General features: G+C 44.8%; 2 protein-coding genes and 1 pseudogene across 3 annotated transcripts; 2 read left to right on the top strand and 1 right to left on the bottom strand.

Moving 5' to 3' along the window:
• Nucleotides 1–333: 333 nt before the first annotated feature.
• On the bottom strand, nt 334–693 carry LOC147640562 (uncharacterized). Its single transcript, XM_086808116.1, has one exon. The coding sequence runs from the start codon at nt 691–693 to the stop codon at nt 334–336; it is 360 nt and encodes a 119-aa protein (XP_086664242.1).
• Nucleotides 694–6,357: 5,664 nt separating this feature from the next.
• Nucleotides 6,358–7,528, top strand: LOC147640561 (N-terminal acetyltransferase A complex catalytic subunit NAA10 pseudogene; annotated as a pseudogene). The gene is made up of 2 exons (XR_015267993.1): nt 6,358–6,646; nt 6,750–7,528. The product of XR_015267993.1 is annotated as an N-terminal acetyltransferase A complex catalytic subunit NAA10 pseudogene (transcript).
• Nucleotides 7,529–10,065: 2,537 nt separating this feature from the next.
• On the top strand, nt 10,066–12,377 carry LOC147640560 (uncharacterized). The gene is made up of 2 exons (XM_086808394.1): nt 10,066–12,051; nt 12,141–12,377. The coding sequence occupies exon 1, from the start codon at nt 10,261–10,263 to the stop codon at nt 10,771–10,773; it is 513 nt and encodes a 170-aa protein (XP_086664520.1). The 5' UTR covers nt 10,066–10,260; the 3' UTR covers nt 10,774–12,051; nt 12,141–12,377.
• The last annotated feature ends 7,356 nt before the right edge of the window (nt 12,378–19,733 follow it).

Below are 19,733 nucleotides of genomic sequence, written 5' to 3'. Positions count from 1 at the left end.
CAACTTTGTTAGTGCTTTTGGCTTAGCCATTAGCTTAAGGGTAATATGGGGAGGACTTTCTATGAGTGATAAGGAATTCTTGTAAGAGGAATTGAATCACCTCATTAATGAAGTGCGTTCCATTGTCGCTCACAAGCCCAAAGGGGCAACCGAAGCGTGTGATGATTGACTCATATAGGAATTTTGTAATTAATTGCGTATAAGCTTTACGGGTAGCCTGAGCTTTGACCCATTTGGTGCAATAGTCCATTGTTGCTGGCAGCGATTATATATCGGGCTTGAGTGTATCTGATTGTGGGACTAATGGGCCCAATGAAATCAATGTCCCACTTTTCAAATGGTTTGCAAGGACACGATAACGTTTAGGGGCATGCTTTCCTTAAAACGGGGGATTGCTGCTCGTTGGCATTCATTGCACCGCTTGACGTATTCTGCTGCATTAGCCATTAAGGTGGGCCACCATGACCCGGTTGTTGTAAGGACTTTGCGTGCAGTGATATCTACTGCAAAGTGCCCCCCCAACACACAGGCATAGTGAGCCGGTTCTAGAAGGAAGACATATTCATCTTCACGGACACATCGTCTAAGTATCTTGTCTTTCCCCTGCCTGTAGAGTTGGCCTGCAATGAGTTGGTAAGGGCCCGCTTGTTTAATGAGGCGACGAGCACGGTCCTTGTTTAGGAGGGGATCCATTGGTAAGCCATTGGCTAAAAAGTGTGCTACCTCCTCGCCCCACTCAAGAATTAAACATAATTAGAATAGGGCAGCATCAGGTAATCATCATCGACTCCCACTAGTGGCTCACCGTTGGGTATTCTTGACATGTAGCCTACCAAGACATGCTGTGAGCCATTCCGCACTATGACAGTGAAGTCGAACTCAAGCAAGATCAGCAACCACCTGGTGATCCTTCCTGTTGTACTACAGGGCTTATTTACCAGGTATAGAAGAGCTTGATGGTCTACAAAGAAGATAAATTTGATCGCCTGGTGAAACTTCTTAATGGTATAAACCATGCATGGCCAACTCTTCTCTTTCAGTGTCATGGTGTAATTTGTCTGGGCCTCGTTTAGTTGCAGTTGGCAAAGATGATGGAAAAATCCATCTTGTGTTCTCATTGGGTTGGGTCAGCACACATCCAACAACAAAAGCAGAGATGCCAATGTGGACATGAAAGATAATGTCTGAGTTGGGGGACCTTAGAATTGGAGCAAGAGTCCATAATGAGATCAAGCTATATTAGCATACATAAAAATGAAACACCGATAATAGCCAACATGTCCCATGAAATGCTGGAATCCCTAAAAATTGGTGGGGTGGGGGTAGCTCAAGGATGAGCCGCACCTTGCTATCATCCGTGGAGATTCCTTGTCGAGAGACAATGTGTCCCATGATGACTCCATGCCTAACCCAAAATTGGCATTTAAGTGGGCTCAATGAAATGCGATATAGCATACATCTTTCCAACACCTTACATAAGCAGTCAAGTTGTGCCTTCCATGAGGAATCAACAGAGAGGTCATCCATAAAGACCTCAAGGAATTTCCGAAGATATGCCTTATAGGCCGTGCACATTAGCCGTTGATTAGTCGTTTTGGAAGGTGCCGGGGGCACCGATCAGCCCAAAGGGCATGACGTGGTCTACATAAATTCCCCATTTTGTTGCAAAGGCTATTTTGTGGTGCCGATCCTTAGGGTCAATCAACACCTTATTATAGCCGGAGAATCCATCAAGGAAACTGTAGGCTTCCTTTTCTTTGCAACCCGTTTGAGCACATGTTCGTCGATGGAGGGTAAGGGAAGGATAATGATCTTGTATGGTGGCGGCATTGACCTTTTTGAGGTCTATACCAACTCTTACCTTCCCATTCTTTTTGGGCACTATCAAGATGGGTGATACCCATTCTGTGTGCTCTATTTCGTAGATGGATCCGGTGTCAATAACTCTATTGATTTCTTCCTAGAACATCTTGGAATACTTCGGGTTCATAGGATAAGCCCTTTGTTTTCATGGTCTTGCTCTATCGACCATTGGAATAGCGTGCTTGACTACTTTGTGAGGTACACTCTTTATATCCGTCTACTTCCATGCGAAGAAATCCTTGAATTCTATGAGTAGAGCGATGAGCTCGGTCTCTTCCTCTGTAGAGAGGTCATCTCCAATGTATACTGGCCTCGGGTCTTCGCCTGGGTCTACCAGGTTAAATTCTTTTACCTTGGCCAGACCATCATATGAGGTCCCTGGTTGTCTGTTGTGGGACCTTTGGGCCGAGTCATATTTGGGCACCTGTTTGGTCTCTTTTGTCGTAGCGCTTTCTTCTTTTATCAGCTTTTTGGCTTCTTTTTCTACCAGCACTAACTTCTTATTACGTGCTTTTGCACGCAGAGCGGCAAGCTTTTTCGGTTTGGGTTTGGGATCAATGGGCTCCATTGGCTTTGGGGTGGCCGTGTGGACTAAGAGTGACAAGGGCCCTCATGTGTGCCAACATCTGGCAATCCATCCACCAGTTGCTCTCGAAAAGCCTTCTGCAAGGCCTCCAAATGAAGAAGTCTAAATCTAGCATGCCAAATATCACTTGTGCACGCAAGTGTGTGAGAATAAAGGGCCATGAGTTTGTAGAGGCCATGGTCCTCAATGCCTTACCATGCTAATGGTTGGCTCCGATAAGAGAGCCGTAGTGTGTCGAATAGACTCTGTAGCATGATGGAACTGGTGACCAATCTGCAAACCTAGCTCATGTATCGTGGTAAATGGTAGCATCTCCAATCCACGAGGTGTCCGAAGTGCAGGTGGGAGATGCCTAGCCTGGTCACCGGGCCTCCTGTCCTAGTCTTGAAGCTGGCCCACATTATGGACAGCACCGGATCGACGATCATGATAGTCTACCTTGAGCCCCAACACGAACTCTACATATAACAATTGTGCCAGTAGATTAGAATCTCATGATGATGGGGCAAGGCACCATAATATGCCACATATCGCGGTAGAATATGGGTTGCCATAGCTGCATGGGTGCACCAAGCCACCTTAAGCGGCCCTGCAATCGCGACTCGCTCATTCTCACGGAGCAAATAGCTATAATGTCCTCTCTCTGAAAGAGGGTAGTTGGGCCTCGATGACCCAATCCACATCGTATTCGTCCACCCTATTATGTCTCTAGCCATGTTGTCAAAGACTCTATGTCATGGAGGGAACATAGAGTCTCCAACATGGCCTCCAATGATGCAACAAGATGCATGGTGGAGGGATGTGGATCTCTTTGTCTGCAAAGCTGACTGCATGAAGCCTCTAAGAGTGTGACCATCTCGTGGATGGTCTTTGGACGTGCCTCTCACGAGCCATGATAAAAATCGAAAGTCATCTCTCTCTCTCTCTCTCTCATTCTCAATAGTTTTGTGATGCAGCTACACTGATTTACCATAATTTTCATTCAAACGGAGAGGAGGGAATTTTTGTAATGAGCCTTTTCCTAATATGCCTTACATGTGCATCAAATGGATTAGAATTTGGACATACTAGCCAACATGTTAACTTGGGACAACCTAAGAGTAGCATTCAACAAGGTTACAACAATTATAAATATTTTAGGGCTAGCCAATTCTCCAACAACATGAATTGGAGAAAAGAGTAAGATTACATTATCAAGGTCCACAACCTCATTCAAAACTATTGGGATGGAGAGAGGCTAAGGTTTGTATAAATGAAGCTTATTAAGGCAATAATGATAGGATTCGACGAGTCAACAACGTGAATTGGAGCAAAGAAAGATAGGGTAAGAGAATACATTACCAAGGTCCACAACCTCAATCAAAACTATTGGGATGAAGAGAGGCTAAGGGTAAATGAAGCTTACTAAGGCAATAATGATAAGATTGAACCAATCAAGTGATGGGTCACGGACCAATCCTCACATAGAATGGAGTGCACTTACGAAATCTAAGCAAGATTAGAGCTACTTAAGAAAGTATAAGACACTTAAATTGAGCTAATGAGAAGCATACTTGTTGGTCCCATCATATTTCGTTTGTTGGCATGGTTTCACACATATAAAGTGGGAATGTCCTTTATAGATGGAGGAGCTTCACAAAGGTTTTCTCACTCACATAAAGGAAAGCCACACAAATGTTTTCTTACTCACACATAGGAAATAGAGGTCCTTTATTAATAGGGCATTACAAATGAGTTATCGTAAAGGTTTGAAACTTAGGTTCAAAGGTAGAAGGGTTCTCTCACTTTTTATGGAGAAGAAAAAGGGAGGAATTCCACCTTGAAATCATCATAAAAAAGGGATCTTTTCACCACCTTTGGACTTGCACCTTTTGGAGAAAAAAGGGAAATCGTGTTGCTGCCCTATGTTTGTACAAATGCGTAGGAAAAATTTACCCTTTAAACTAGAAAATAGAGCTCAATAGAAGGGCGTGCTAGCTCAACTTAGAGTTGTTACCTTAGCTCTATCTCTGTTGTGCTACAAGGAGAGCACAAAGTCTACTATATTTGCAGAGCTTGTGGCTATAGAACCTGAATTGTATCACCTTATTGATGTGCTCACAAAGAGCTGGTCATCATTGGCTCTTGCTCACAATGGTAGTTCATTGAGAGGAATAAGCTTACAGGAGCTTCTAGAATCACACCAAAATTAGTAGGCGTGGAGATTTTCATTGAGGATTGAGAGAGCTTAGAGTAGCAAGGCCTTAAGCATTGCCCAACTCAAGATAAGAGAAGTGGTTTCACTTCAGTGAAGTATCTCACAAAGGGTAGTATGAGCAACTGTGTATAGAGAGCAGCAAAGGAGCAAAATTCAGGTCAAATAGAAGTTAGTGTAGGTACAAATCACTTTTACTCCCTCTCTTTCTCTTTTAATTACAAATGCCCCTCTTTAATTGAATTGAATTGAAGCTTACATGCACTCTCTTCTCACTTTCTCTCTCACACTTAGAGTTTACAAAATAGAATACCATAGAATGCAAAACGTATCTCAATCTCTAATGTTGCCATTGAAGAGAATGCTTTTGATAAACAGGCTTACAAAGAATGGTAAATGCTCAGCCTCACTTGTGCCTCTCAAATGAGTTTATAGAACCATAAATTTCATATACCCCACAATGATTTCTTGTAACCCCACAAAGCTACCCACACTCACAAAGATAATGATTCACCCACACACAAAGATGCTCCTACTCAACCAATAAACAAGATGCACTTGCATGGAAGATACCACGATAAAAATGAAGCTTACTAAGCAATAATTAATCGCCAAGAGGTTACACATAAGCTAGGTGTACACACACATAAAGTGAGTGCATGGACCTCAGAATATAGGCCTTATAAAGATGGGTGCCTAGATCCACCATACTCTCCACCTCTCCTACATCTACTCCACCTCCCTTACATCAATGTGAGGCACATAGGATCAAGGGATTCCACCTAGAGTTTGATTGAACTCTCTCTAGTAAACCAAGGTTCTAATAACCTTAGACATACTATGAATCACACTTAAGGATACATGGATGCTAGATAACCCATATTTCTCAACAAAGGGGAAATAATCTTAAGAAATGTTCTATAGCAAATCTTAATAAGAAGATTTGGAGGGAATTGTAGATAATGGAAGAAGTGAAGCTTCCATCACATTTAATGTTTTTTTTGAAGAGCAATCACAATGGAAGATAGGCTTCACTATGATGATAGGGACATTGATGATGAACCCTCTTTATTGACATCAAATTAAGAAGCCTAATGGAAGGGAAACAATCTTGAAGATGTAAGGCAAAAAATGATAAAGGAGTTGGTGATGACAATGCAAGAAAAATTCAAGGTAAGTGGTCAAACTTCTTCCAAGCTTCAATCTCAACGTGAATACGTTTCTTGCTGAATACGTAATTGTAAGTAATCACACACCCAAACACATCAAATAAGTTTTCATGCTGAAGGGGAAGGAGAAATTATTGCTAAATCTACAACAAAGTGGGAAACCACAACACACAAATTGTTAACACACAAATTGTCTATATGGAGCTAGGAGGCAATCCATAGCTCTTTGCGCACGGTTGTATTGACCCAAGGTGCAATTTTAAGAACCCTTTATAAGGGCTATCCCTTTATAAAGGACTCACTAGCCCTTCATAAGGACTAGTGAGTCCTACCTAAGGTAATGTATGCTAACCCTCCTAGGGCACCCTTCATCTTGGTTTGAACAACTACACATCATATGATTTTTTGGAATATTCCCTACGTCAAATTTTAAAATTTATAATATTTAAGAAGGTGGTGATCAACAATTGGTGGTTGTGGAAAACCCCAAAGAGCCTTCCCGTAATCCTTATTGGTGGTTGCCTACACCTTTCATCTCTTTGTGGCCAGTGTATTGGTAGTAGTGTAGCTGTACTTGGGAATATAGCGCTACCACTTGTGAATATAGTATACACATATATACACACTTTTTTTTAGTAAAAAAAAAACCCACTGCTTCAGAAATGGCACATACGTTCACATACACAGAATATACATACACATACGTTCACATACACAGAATATACATACACATGGAGTGTGTATATGTGACCATGCATATCGAGTGTGTACAATACAACGCTTGCCGACTAACCTAACAAGGAGAAACACACGAGAGACCTGCTGCAGAGCAAGGTGCGGCCGTCTTGTTTGTGATTCTTAAGTAGTGCGATATGGATGCTGGTTTTTGAAGGTTGTGATCTCTGTGCTCCCTGTTAAAATTCCCATTCATATCCAGATGGTTTGCATCCGGCAAGCAACTGTGGATGACCTGCTCGCGATGCAGACATGCAATCTCATGTGCCTGCCGGAGAACTATCAGATGAAGTACTACTTCTACCACATCTTGTCGTGGCCGCAGCTGCTGTATGTGGCTGAGGATTACAACAAGAAGATCGTGGGATACGTGCTGGCGAAGATGGAAGAGGAGTCCACGGAGTGCCATGGCCACATTACATCCCTGGCTGTCCTGCGCACCCACCGCAAGCTGGGCCTGGCCACTAAGCTCATGAATGCTGCCCAGCAAGCTATGCAGGAGGTTTTCGGGGCAGAGTACGTCTCACTCCATGTCCGCAAGAGCAACAGAGCAGCCTTTCACCTTTACACCGAGACCCTAGGGTACAAGATCCACGATGTGGAGGCCAAGTACTATGCAGACGGGGAGGATGCATACGACATGCGGAAACTGCTCAAGCAGAAGCCAGAAAAGGGCAGCACTGGACATGAAGGGAAGGGTCATGCGTCCAAAGTCCCCCTTGAGCATACAGAGGGCTCTGGAGGCGTGGAAAAGAAGGCTAAGGATGACGACAAGAAGTCCAAGGATGTGGCGGGATGACACTAGCACACTGTAGATAAGTTGGATTCTCTATTTGTGTTTACTACGGTAAAGCAGCAATTGTGTTGGCTTTTGGAAGCCTTATGCAGATGTGTAGCTCTTTTCTAATCCTCAGTGATGTGTTGGGTTTTCATGGCAATGTAAGGGATATATGCTGTTGGTTTTATCTTTGTTTCTCCTTAGCAAGGTGTTGTCACCATTTTTCCGCCAAGGTGGTCTTCCCTTATTTTGTGCCAAGGTACAGGAGGCCAGGGAGCTTTGCGTTGCCCGTACTAAGGCCAGGACTCGTGTCACTTACAGGAAGCCAGGCCTCATGTCACCGGTAGTGTGGCCAGAAGGTGGAACCCACTACCAGGGATCCATGTTTAGGCTTCCATTGAGCTAGTTCGGGTTCGAGGAATGGGAGATGTATCCATTGCATAATGCATGTATCTCTGCTTGCTTGAAACTGATTTCGTGTGACTGCCTGCAATGTCCACATGCTACAAACCATGTCAAAATACAGGGCAGGTGGGTGTCCCCTGCCTGTGAACTGAATTGGTGGTAAGTATTCACTTAAACATTTGTTTATTCTTGTAAAGGTCTTATAACCTTCATTGTTCACACTTCATTAAAGCCGAGTACCGCCCATTGGCGAGGGCCCAAGGGCTAAGCTGTGGCCAGTTCACCAAGCTGTGGGCACCTCCCTAGGCCATTTAATAAGCCCTATGTGGCCCACTTTAATGAGGGGGGCATTTTATAAAGGTGAAGGTGGGCACTGCCATGTGCCCAAGGGGGGTTGGACCCCTTCCACCAACCTCTCCCACGACTGCATCTCTCTCTCTCTCTCTCTCATGTTTTTGTGAAGCACATCACTCCCAACTTCTCCATCTGCAAATGAACACACACAGAGGTGCTCCCCTTGCTGCAGTACAGCTACTACACTGCCGTACATCTGTCGTACAGCTCCCCACTGACAACCTGTATCATCTGTATTTGTCTGTACTGCTTTCTGTTGCCTAGCTGCACTCAGCCGTTCAACTGTATTATCTGTACCTGCACATCTGATGTTCCGTATCTAACTGTACAGACTACTGTACCTATAGTTGCACATCTTTACGAGGCCATACAGTATCTTTGTTGCTTCTTGTACTTTCTACACCAATCACACTTACTGTACTGTTGCTGTCCTGGTTGTACCAGTTGTACTTGCTGGAAACTCTACTACACCTGCAGTACCTGTTGAAACCCTATTGTACCTGCAATATTTGCTAGAAACCCTATTGTATCTCCAATATCTGTTAGAAACCCTATTGTACCTGCAGTACTTGCTGGAAACCCTATTGTACCTGCAGTACTTGCTGGAAACCCTATTATACTTGCAACATCTGTTGGAAACTCTACTGTACAGCCTTCTGTCCCTATTGTACTTGCTGGAAATCCTATTGTACCTGCTATAGCCTACAGTATTGGCTGCTCTTGCTGAAAACCCTTCTGTACCTATTGTGCTTACAATAGTACCTGCTGCACCAGATGTACTTGTTGTGGATTGGCTCGTGTACTTGTTTGAGTATCTGCTGTTGGAAACCGCATACTGTTACTTGTTTGTGTACTTTTACTTGTTCGTGTGCATGAACCTGTTCGTGTACTTGCACCAGGGAGGCTTGTGTCTCGGTCTCTGCGAGGATGTGAGCCGGGCTCTAGTACGAGAGCGCCTGTTTATGCGTAGTCTCGGAACGATAGTTTCGCATTCATTCCCCTCCAAGTGTATGAGGCTCGGTCTTTGCGAGAATGTGAGCCAGGCTCTAGTACGAGAGCGCCTGTTTGTGCGTGGTCTCGTAACGATAGTTTCGCGTGCACTCCCCTCCAAGTGTACGAGACTCATGGCTAGGCTACTTTGACTCGTTCGACGAGTCTGGCATCGACAAGTGACTCCGACACACACATATTTGCATTACATTGGATGATATGGCTGGCAAGCCCTTGGAACTTTGTACATATTAAAGTACTTTAGTACATATTAAAATACTCCAATAATATACTTTAGTTTTTTTTTTTTTGGGGGGGGGGGGGGGGGGAGGACCATTCGTGGCCCTAGTGGTGGTGTACGGTGCAGTGCTTATCTTTTGCAGATTTTCTTGTGCATTGAGGTATCTTTTGGTTGTTTTGTGCATTGTGGCTATTTTTTTACAGTATTGATGCGCATATTATTCACGAGATTGTGTCCAAGGACGTTCACCCTAAAACAGATTCACTAGTTGAGAGTTTGTGCGCTCTCTCTCATCTCCCCCCATCCAGCTTGTTTCTTGCGCCCCACCCCCTTGCGTTAATTTGCGCACCGCCCCTAACCTATCTCCCGCCCCCCTACGCCCGCCCTCCCTTACGCCCGCCCTCCCCCCTCGCCTGCCTAGCCCCATTGCACCTGCTCCCGTGCCTTGTCTGCCTCCCCCCCTCGCCTGCCCAGCTCATCTGCACCCCCCCTGCCCCCCCCCCCTCTTGCTGCTGCGCCACGGTCTTGCCTCCCCCCCTCTTCTGCCCCTGCCCTGCCCTCCTTCCCTTTCCCGTTTGCTACCCATGCCCCCTCTCTTCTCTGCGCCGCCCCCCCCCCCAGTTTCCTCTTTTCCGCCTCCTGCCCCCCTTTCTCCCCCCTTTTTTCTCTCTTCTTTCTTGCTTGCAGCCCCCCCCCCCCGGTCCCCCTTTTTCTTTCCGGTTCCCCGTCTCCCTCCTCCGTGCGTGCTTCGCGTTTCTCCTTCCTCTCCCTCTTCCCGCAAGAAGTTTTTTCAGGTTCTTCGGGAAGTTTTCATTTTGGCAAGCCTCGGCATTTTCTAGTCTTTTCCCTTAGGAGGACCCCATGGAAGCCACTCTGACAACCCCGACCAAGGCTGCCGTTGTGTGCGTATTTTTTTCCGAAGCGGACCTTTAGATCCTCGCCCCCATGACTGTTGCAGCATTAGAGGCCTCCATCCTGGTTTGCAAAATTGTTGGTAGCCTCCCTACGCGCAGACAACTCAGAGATCTCGTACAGGCGAGCCTCATTGGTGAGCCTGCGAAGATCACAGACATTCACCCTTTGGTCCATGGCTACTACCAGGTGGAGTTCGACTCGCCAGCGGCGTTAGACCGAGTCATGCAGCTGAGCCTCCTTGCATTGTGTATAGCGCATGCCTTCTTTGCATGGCGGCGGCACGGTTTTGACCCTGCGTCTGGCCCTCTGGCTGGTGTATCGGGCTTCCCAGTGACTCAACTGATTACGATTATAAGAAGACAATTGTTCTTGAACTTCGCACTCTTCAGTTTCAGCCTTGTAGCATCTTACCTGACACCTCAAGGTCTCTACATCCAAGTGCATGATGTCTCCCGACAATGTTGCATCTCCTCTATTGCGATGCTCATGCTTAGGAGTGTGTGGTTGGTCATGTTGCTCAAATCAAGCTATAGGTTAGGATAGCTGCTCATGCTCAAGAGTGTTCTCTACAGTGCATGAACCACGTGGGTGGTCGTGTTGCTCAAATCAAGCTACATGTTAGGATTGTAAGCCCCAAAGCATATTGCTCTGATACCAATGTAAGTGGGGAGACGTTTCTCGGAATCAAATAAACAAGTTTGTAGGCACTTAAACATGACATAAGCACAACCACAAAGATAATATGCACAATATATTACACTAGGGGCCGAAGATGGCCTCCCCCCCTTCTGTGCCCCCTCTTTTTCTTTAAAAGTCTTCACAGGCCCCCCGCCCTGGTTTTCAGCCTGTGATTACACCTGCCAGGAGTGTTCACTTCTAGTTGACTCCTCCGTGACTTCTCTGGCAACACCAGATGTACCATGGACACTTAAAATGCTCCTAAAAGGTCACAAACCAGTGCTGTCCAATCTATAAACAACTTGACCAGTGCAACTTAGCATACTTTCGGCGACAGATTTCCACACGTGGATTCTAGGTTTTCAGCCTGTGATTACACCCGCCAGGTGTATTCATGCCTAGTTGACTCCTCAGTGAGTTCTCTGGCAATACCAGATGTCCTGCGGACACTTAAAATGCTCTCAAAAGGTCATGAACCATTGCTGTCCAATCTGTAAACAACTTGACCGGTCCAACTGAGCATACTTCTTGTTACGACCCTGTGTTTTTCTCTGGACAGTATGCAGGTGTGCACGGGGACATGGTGGACAGTGTGAATGGCATCAGGTTGGAGTGAAAAAGGAAGCCCATGTGTGGACAACCCCAAGTGTGAAGGGGGCCAAGTGATTAAAGTCTTCTCTCATATCTCATGGGGACAAAGGGGTTTGGAGGGGACAAAGGTTTAAAAGCCCTTAAAAATAAAAGAACCCCTTTTAGGGGATAATCGTGGCCTTATGCTTTTCTTAGAGGGAGTCGAGCTGCAGTTTTCCAGTTGTATGTGCTTTTTGGGAGAAAATAGGGCTGGTCGCTTGAAGATACATGGGCTGGTTTTTTGGTTGGAAAGCAGGCTGCTTGGCTGGGCGCACAGAACTGCACGCTGAACTCTCTCTCATGCTCGTGTGAAGGGCGGGGCAGGAGATACAGAGGCTACAGGTGACTGGCTGGTTCTCTTCTTGGATACACAGTTAGGCTGCAGCATCTGTGAGCAGGTACAGCTGCAGGAGAAGGAGGCGGACTGGTCAGCAGGGACTTTCCCTTGCAGGCGGCTGCAGGACAGCAGGCGCACAGAGCTGGGCGTGCTCTCTCTCTTTCCCTTGCCAACAGGTGGGCTGGACTGCAGGCTTTTCCCATGCTTCTCTCTCTGTTTCTCTTTCTCGTGGAAGACAGTGGACAGCAGGCGGAGCAAGTGGTAGGCGGTGGACTGTTACTGTGTAGAGACAGCCGGCTACTGTTTATTTTCTCTTCTCTTTGTCTCTCTTTTCACTGGCTTGTGACTGTCTCGGAGTTGTTTCTCTGGCCCTTTGTGAGAGGAAGGGTTTGGCAGTTTGGAGGGTGGAAACAAGGCAAGGTTTTGGACTGTTTTGAAACTGTTTATGGGCTGTTTTTGTTTGGCTGCAAATTCAGCTATGTACTTGGGTTTTCGGCTGCAAGTACAAGGTCACTTGAAAGTGTTTCTTGGCATGGGAGTGATGCTGTGCTCATGGAGCAGATTGTTTTCTTCCTGCTAGAAAGGAACAGAGGGACCTACAGTTATGGGCATCTCTGTGTTTCGAGATGTTTCATGAGGGAACAGGTAACTAGATGTTGTTGGCACTGTTGTTGAATGGTGCCATGAATGGTTCTGTATGGAAACAGGACAGAAGTTTCAAAGGGAAACAGGCCTAAGGGTTTCATGTGGAAACAGGTCGTAGGTTTCTCGAGGAAACATGTTTTTGGGTTTCTCCAGGAGATGGGTCACATATAGGCAGAAGGTACAGGAATGGACACATGTTTGGTACAGCCTTGCTACTGATTGGGCAGGGGACAAGGAATCCATGACAGAGATGGATAGTACCCTTGGAAGGTAGAGAGGGTTGGTACAAGTATGTCGACTGTATGGTATGCTGTGCTGTGATACGAGTTCTCTTTTGAGAGACAGTTTGGGAGTCTGTGTTGTGATGCAGAAGCACTGGATGTGTCAGGGTGTGATGCTGTTCATAGTGCGAGAGGCTATGGATGGTTGTGGCAGCCCTGATCATGGGAGAAAGCTTCTGTATGCAGACTCAATGTGAGAGAGTCTTTCGATGTGAACAATGGCTGAACTTGTTTGTGGATGCCGAGTGGACAAGAAGCTATGATGCAGGTTCTTTGCAGGCTTCAGGAGTTCTACTGTGACGGCTGAGTTCCCAGCCTTATATTGTAATCAAAGCTCTTATAATCAATTAAAGAAATACCGCAAGGGGCGCCACTGCGATTTGGGGCCAATCGGTGTCCGAGTACTGTTTGTAGGAGCACTCTAGCTCCCCCTGTTTGTTTTCTTTTTCTAGGTCTTCAATGGCGTTCAAGTGTTTTATGTGCGAGTGTTTGTTTCACTGCCCGTCAGGCGAGTTTCACTTCTAGCGATAGATTTCCACACGTGGATTCCAGTTGTCCTATAGGAGACCTTGGAGCTGTATGGCCAGGTCAAAACAGCCAACATGCACCTATTTCTAGCCCAAGACATGTACGTGTAAACCAATATTTCCAGCCTTGCAAGGAAGTAGATCAGACCTATAAAAGAGCTTGGATGTAGTCCACCTGTGCCCGCTTCATTCAACCCTTTCTATTGCTGATGTTGCTAATGCTAATGCTAATGCTACTTCTACTGTCATGTGCACACCTTAATCCAATGCCACGTAGACATGATTATTCCTTACAGCTGCCTTAAGGGCAAAGTTAGAGGTCATATATGGGCAGTTTGGAGGCATTTTGGTGGCCCTATAGGTGCCTAGAGGTGCCTGAGACGTACACCAATGGTTGGGACATTATGGGCACAATATGAACACATTTTATGACATTTTTGATGACTTTTATGGCCTGAAAAGTTACAACTGACCCGATTACAACTTGCTATCACTTCCCTATATAAATGCAAGTCATGGGTCATTCTTAGCATTCAAAGATAGAGATTGCAGAGCCAAGACGAAGAACATGCCGTCTAACAGCTTGGATCAGCCTGGTATATCTCCAAATTAGTGTTTTCCATTAAGGCACATAGAAGGATAGTAAGCATTAGTTCAACATAGCATTCATAGTCTAGATCTACATTGTATGACAATCATTGTAATTACTCATTCATTCAATAATATATTGTAGGATTAGGTTAGGTAAAGAGTGTCTCTCTTCTCCTCTTCTCTACTACTCTATGTCATGAGCATGTCATCAGTGGTAATCTTTGTTGATTTGCATTAATCATCATTAAGCAGGCTTCCGCACAGTAGTCATGTTACATTGGTATCAGAGCATGTCTAGGTTGCTCCTAGGAAAAGATTTGCATTAGTGCTAAGGTTTGCATGTAAATAAATAAATTAGGGTTTGCAACTAGGTTGACGTACCGACCAATCTCTACCTCGTGACGTCCCATACCGCCACGAAGCTACCCTCGCGGGCCTCGAGATTGCTGCCGGCCTCGGTTGCGTAAAGCAGGTGCATGTCTGCACTAGATCCAGGCTCCAGACCATAGAGCTCTCACAAATCACGCGAGACTCTATATGACTAATGACTAACCTTGGCCACCCTTTTATAGGCTCTTGGCCGGTCATCGGGCATCCACACTTGGGTGTCCGCCCGTCCATACTTGGGTGCCTGCCCGTTAGTCTATCCCTAATTCAGCGCTCCAATCAGCCTGCCTAGCTCCAAGCTTCCCCAAACCTCAAAGCTAGTCTTGTGTGCGTGTAGCACACGGTAGATACACACTGTGTACATGACATACTCCCCTTCCTCTAAGAGCTCACTCCTGAGCTCACTAAAAAGCGAGGGTAATCTCTCTAAAGAGTAGTCAATGTCTCCCATGTAGCGTCCTCCTCAACACGATCCTTCCACTTGATCTTGTTTTCCGTGATAAGCGTATTACGCGATCTTCTTTCACGAAATCCAAGAATCTTTTCAGGTTCGTGTGGAACAAATGTCATGTCCTCGATATCTATGATTTCGTGAGGAGTAACTAACTGGTCTGTTCCACCCAGTACTTCCTTAAGTCTACTGACATGAAATACGGGATGAACTTTCACATGAGAAGGCAAATCCAATTCATATGCAACTGAACCAATCCTTCGTGTAATACGAAATGATCCATAGTATCTAGGGGATAATTTCGGAGATCGACCTGTCCGTAAAGTCTCGAAATCTTTCGGAACTCGCAAATACACCATCGTTCCTTCAGAGAACTCTCTGGGTGAACGATGTCTATTAGAATAAAATCTATCTCGGTGTTGAGCACTTCTAATAGATTCCTTCGCAACTTGTAACATTTCTTGCATATCTTGCAAAAAATTACGTGCTGCATCATGCTGAAGTCCTGAGAATCCTACTGTAACAAGTGATCTAGGTTGAAAACCATACATAAGCATGAAAGGACTAAAACTTGTACTCGTATGCTTAGTACTGCTATATGCAAATTCTAACATAGGAAGATAATCCTCCCATGAACTCTGTCTTTTGGATACATATGCATGAAGCGTATCCTCCAAAATCTGATTCACTCTTTCTATCTGGCCATGAGATTGAGGATGATTTGAGGAACTCAAATTCAAAGTTGTTTCCAACTTCTCAAAAACAAGTTTCCAAAAATCACTCGTAAACTTAGAGTCCCTATCATTGACTATGTCCTGCGGTAACCCGTACAGTCTAAACAATTGCTCGATAAAATGCCGTGCTAATTGCGTAGCTGTAATGGTCTTCCGGATTGGTAAAAATCTAGCCATTTTTGTCAAGCGATCTACCACAACCCAAATAGAATCGTGGCCTTGATGGGTTCTTGGCAATCCGATAATAAAATCCGTGGAAATACTTTCCCATTTATTACGTGGGATTTGCAAAGGATGTAACAACCCAGCCTGTCTAAAGCGTTCAGCTTTATTTGCTTGACAAACTTCCATACCTAGTCCGAAAGGCAGTTCTTTCGACATGCCTTTCATGAATACGTATCTGATGATAGCCAGTACGTAAATCTATCTTCGTGAAATATTTCGCTCCTGCTAACCGGTCAATCAGGTCATCTGATCTAGGGAGAGGATAACGGTTCTTAATTGTTAGCTTGTTCAATCTCTTGTAATCTATACACATTCTCCAGGTGTTGTCCTTCTTTCTCCTAAGCAACACAGGTGCACCCCAAGGTGAGTTTCTTGGACGGATCTGGCCCATCCTCAAATAATCTTCGAGTTGTTTAGCCAATTCATCTTCCTCAGCTTGGCTCATCCTGTAAGGTGGAATACTGACAGGATGAGCACCAGGGATCAAGTCAATACGACGATCTACTGCCCTTTCAGGTGGTAAACCCGATGGCAGTTCCTTAGAAAATACATCTTGAAACGAACAAGTATCTTCTGTAATTCTTTGCTTTCAAATACACTTAATTCGTTGACATCCATGGAAGGTATGAGAAATGAAGAAATGGAATCAATACACAATGGAAAGCGGTATACAAAGAAGAATCCATTATATTTTCAAAATCAACCGTATTTACAAGAGGTCCCTGAGAGGGATGTATACAATCACCTAAGATACTATACTGGGTGTTCTTATGTTCAAAAGAAAAAATATGATTAGACCAATCTATCTGGACTTGAAGAGTCTTAAACCACTCAATCCCTAATTAACAAGTCTACATGTTCTAGGTGCATAATATAGCATTCCAGAGTATCTTTGTAGTCTTGAATCTGGATTGGTAGCATCTCCACCTTTCGATTCCATACTTGCCGACCCGCAGGTAGGCGTACCTCATAGGTATGATCGCTGGGTGTCGTATCAAGACCCAATTTCTGCACAAGTTTATAGTTAACAAAGTTGTGTGAACTGCCAGGGTCTAGAAGAATGTGGATTCTATGGCCATTCACTTCTTCATAAACTCAGAGAAGATCATGCAAGCCAAAAACTTTAGAGTTGAACGAACAATCAGAACATGTACTAGGGCGAGAAAGTACAGTAACTGACGTACCTGTCAAAGACAACTGCCTTTGGCTTGGGTCCTGCGTTGGTCTTTGCACCCTTTTGGTTCGGGCACTCGTTACGCATGTGTCCTTTTTCTTCACAGATAAAACAACGTCTCTCCTTCTTGACCCTCAAAGCCTTAAGGAGTCGTTTCTTCTTAGCTGGAGTCGAACTTGGATTCTTCGAAGGTTGGTCCGAAGACTTTCCTTCAGTTGTGCTAGCCATAGGTGCGGAGAACTTTCTTTTATGCTTGTTCCCCTGCTCGGTAACAGGTTTAGACTTGGAAGAGACCATTGTATCGTCATAGATACGAGCTGAATGAATGGTCTCGTCCAATGTTTTGCATTTGTTATTTTTAACCTGTAAACGGTATGAGTCTGATAAACCAGCTACGAAGAACCCCTAAAGAGTAGTGGGATCCATCTTTGTAGCTTTCATCCGCAAGTCCCTAAACTTTTGGAGGTAGACCTCATAAGTGAGGTGCTGCGAGGTCATGGTCAAAGCGGTAAACCGGGTAACAACATCATAATCATCCTCTTTCTTGAGGAATTCCTTCTTGAAGACGTCTTCAAATTGTGCCCAAGTTGTTGGCTTAGGGTTGAGTTCCTTCCACCAAAGCAAAGCTTTGTCTGAGAGGAAACCTGCTGCTAACTGGATCTTTTTTCCATCATCATATGGATGAAATTGAAAATAGACCTGCCACTTATGTAGCCAAGTATCCACGATCTCCTTGGTATGTTGCTTTTGCTCACCCCCGAACTGTTCCGGAGTAATATTGGGGCCTAAAGCAGAGGCCAAGGTATCCATACCCGAAAGAGTAGATAGGGTAGTGGTCAAGAGAGAGATGGAGTTCTGCAAAGCTTGCATCTGGGCGGCGATTTGTGCCTGACGTTACGAAGAAGAAGCTTCGAGAGCTACTTTGAACTCTTGGAAATCAGATTTTGACACAATCGTCAAAAAGATCGGCATCGGTATCTTCTGTAGCCGGCAAGCCTTCCCGTTCAACAAGGGGCTCCAACTCCGATTCTTGGGTCGACATCGTGAAGAGGGCAAGTGGAGAGAAAATTCGATCTTGCACAAGAAAAGTGCTAGAGAACTTGAGAGCTTGAGAGCTTGAAAACTTGAGAGATGTGTGGTAAGAAGCCCACTTAAGGGGGTTATATAACCTTCCCCAAAAGCAACTTGAGCTTTTGCTTTTGTGTTTAAAATATACACACACACACACACACACACACACACACACACACACACACACACACACACACACACACACACACACACACACACACACACACACACACACACACACACATATCTATATATATATATACACATATATCTATATATGTATATATCTATATATATATATATATATATATATATATATATATATATATATATATATATATATATATATTTGGTAGAAACAAGCCACTTGCTGGGAAGTAGTCATAGCTGGGGTATACTTTCAAAGAGTGATAAATTTTGAATAGTAGTCCTCAAGAGTTAAGCTGCACTGCCTAAGACTAAAAAACTCATTCATCTTTATGGATTCATGGGATGGGGGAAGATATCTTTCCTTCACGGCCTGCTTGATGTCTTTCCACGTTTGTCCACTAGAGTTTAGCATCTCCGATGAGGCGAAACCGTGCAAATGAACCAAAATGGATTTTTTGGCCTATTTCGTCATTGTTAATGGTCTGGTCATGAGAGGAATTGATAGTCTTTGCAAAATAAAATCATTTCATCTCAAAAATATGAACAAAAAGGGCTTTTTTGCATGTTTCCTCATGACCCGTGGTCTATTTGTAGTCTCGAGCAAAGTGTCACTTGACTTATGAGTCATGGTTGTAAGTTATACTACGTTTATATATATATATATATATATATATTTGTATATATATATATATATATATATATATATATATATATATATATATATATATATATATATATATTCTGTTTTCTTAAAAAAAACACCTTTAAACCTTAGGTGTCTCTAAACTCTTTTATAAAAAAAAGTTTAATCTAGAAAAAAAAAGCACCCAAATCGGCGAATGCTTTTTCTGTTCCCCACCCCCCTTTGGATTTAGTGTCGCCGCTGGTATGCTGCCGTTGCCTGCGCTGCTGCCGGGTGTGTTTCTGTCGGCGCTTGCATTCGCTCAGGTGGCCTGCGCTGGTTTGTGCCAGCTTACGCCTGGGCTTGGCCGCTTGCGCAAGCGTGGCCGCGTGGCTGCCTAGGCCTAGGCGCGTGGCTACGTAGGCCTAGGCGCCTGCCAGCAGGGCCGCCTAGGTAGGCCTGGCCGGCTGCCAGTCTGGTCGCCTGCATAGGCTTGGCTGCTTACACGCCTGCCTGCCTACAGCTTCCGGTAGCGCACGTCCAGTACGCCAACGCCCGCCAGCGTTCACACCTCTCGCTCGCTCTCTCTCGCGTTCAACAAAAAGCAAACATGCTTTTTTTTCTATTTTCTCACTCGACTTGTTCATGCAACTGCACAAGCATCTTCAGCCTTCTTCTTGCAAAGCAAAACAACCGTACAATTTGACTACACCCTCATCACGGGTTTCTTTGTGAAAAAGCACATACTATCTAAAAAACAGTAGCATGCGTAAATAAAACAGCAAGCTTCTTGAACACATACCTTTCTTCGACCTCATCTTCTCTACCTACCGACTTGCTTGTTCTCACGAGGCACGCTCTGATACCACTGTCAAAACCCCACCGGATCTCCTCGTAGAACGCTCTTGGTTCGAGACTCGAAACCTGCAAACAAACAAATAAACAAGAAGGGGGTGCATGCCTGACTCACCTCCCAACCATGACAGCCGTGGGCAAGCCC

The sequence above is a fragment of the Cibotium barometz genome, chromosome 2, assembly GCF_041138505.1.
Source record: "Cibotium barometz isolate CiBa-2024 chromosome 2, ASM4113850v1, whole genome shotgun sequence".
In the NCBI taxonomy this organism is placed as follows: domain Eukaryota; kingdom Viridiplantae; phylum Streptophyta; class Polypodiopsida; order Cyatheales; family Cibotiaceae; genus Cibotium; species Cibotium barometz.
The sequence above is the reverse complement of the archived record's forward strand: the minus strand, read 5'-3'. Positions and strand labels throughout refer to the sequence as shown.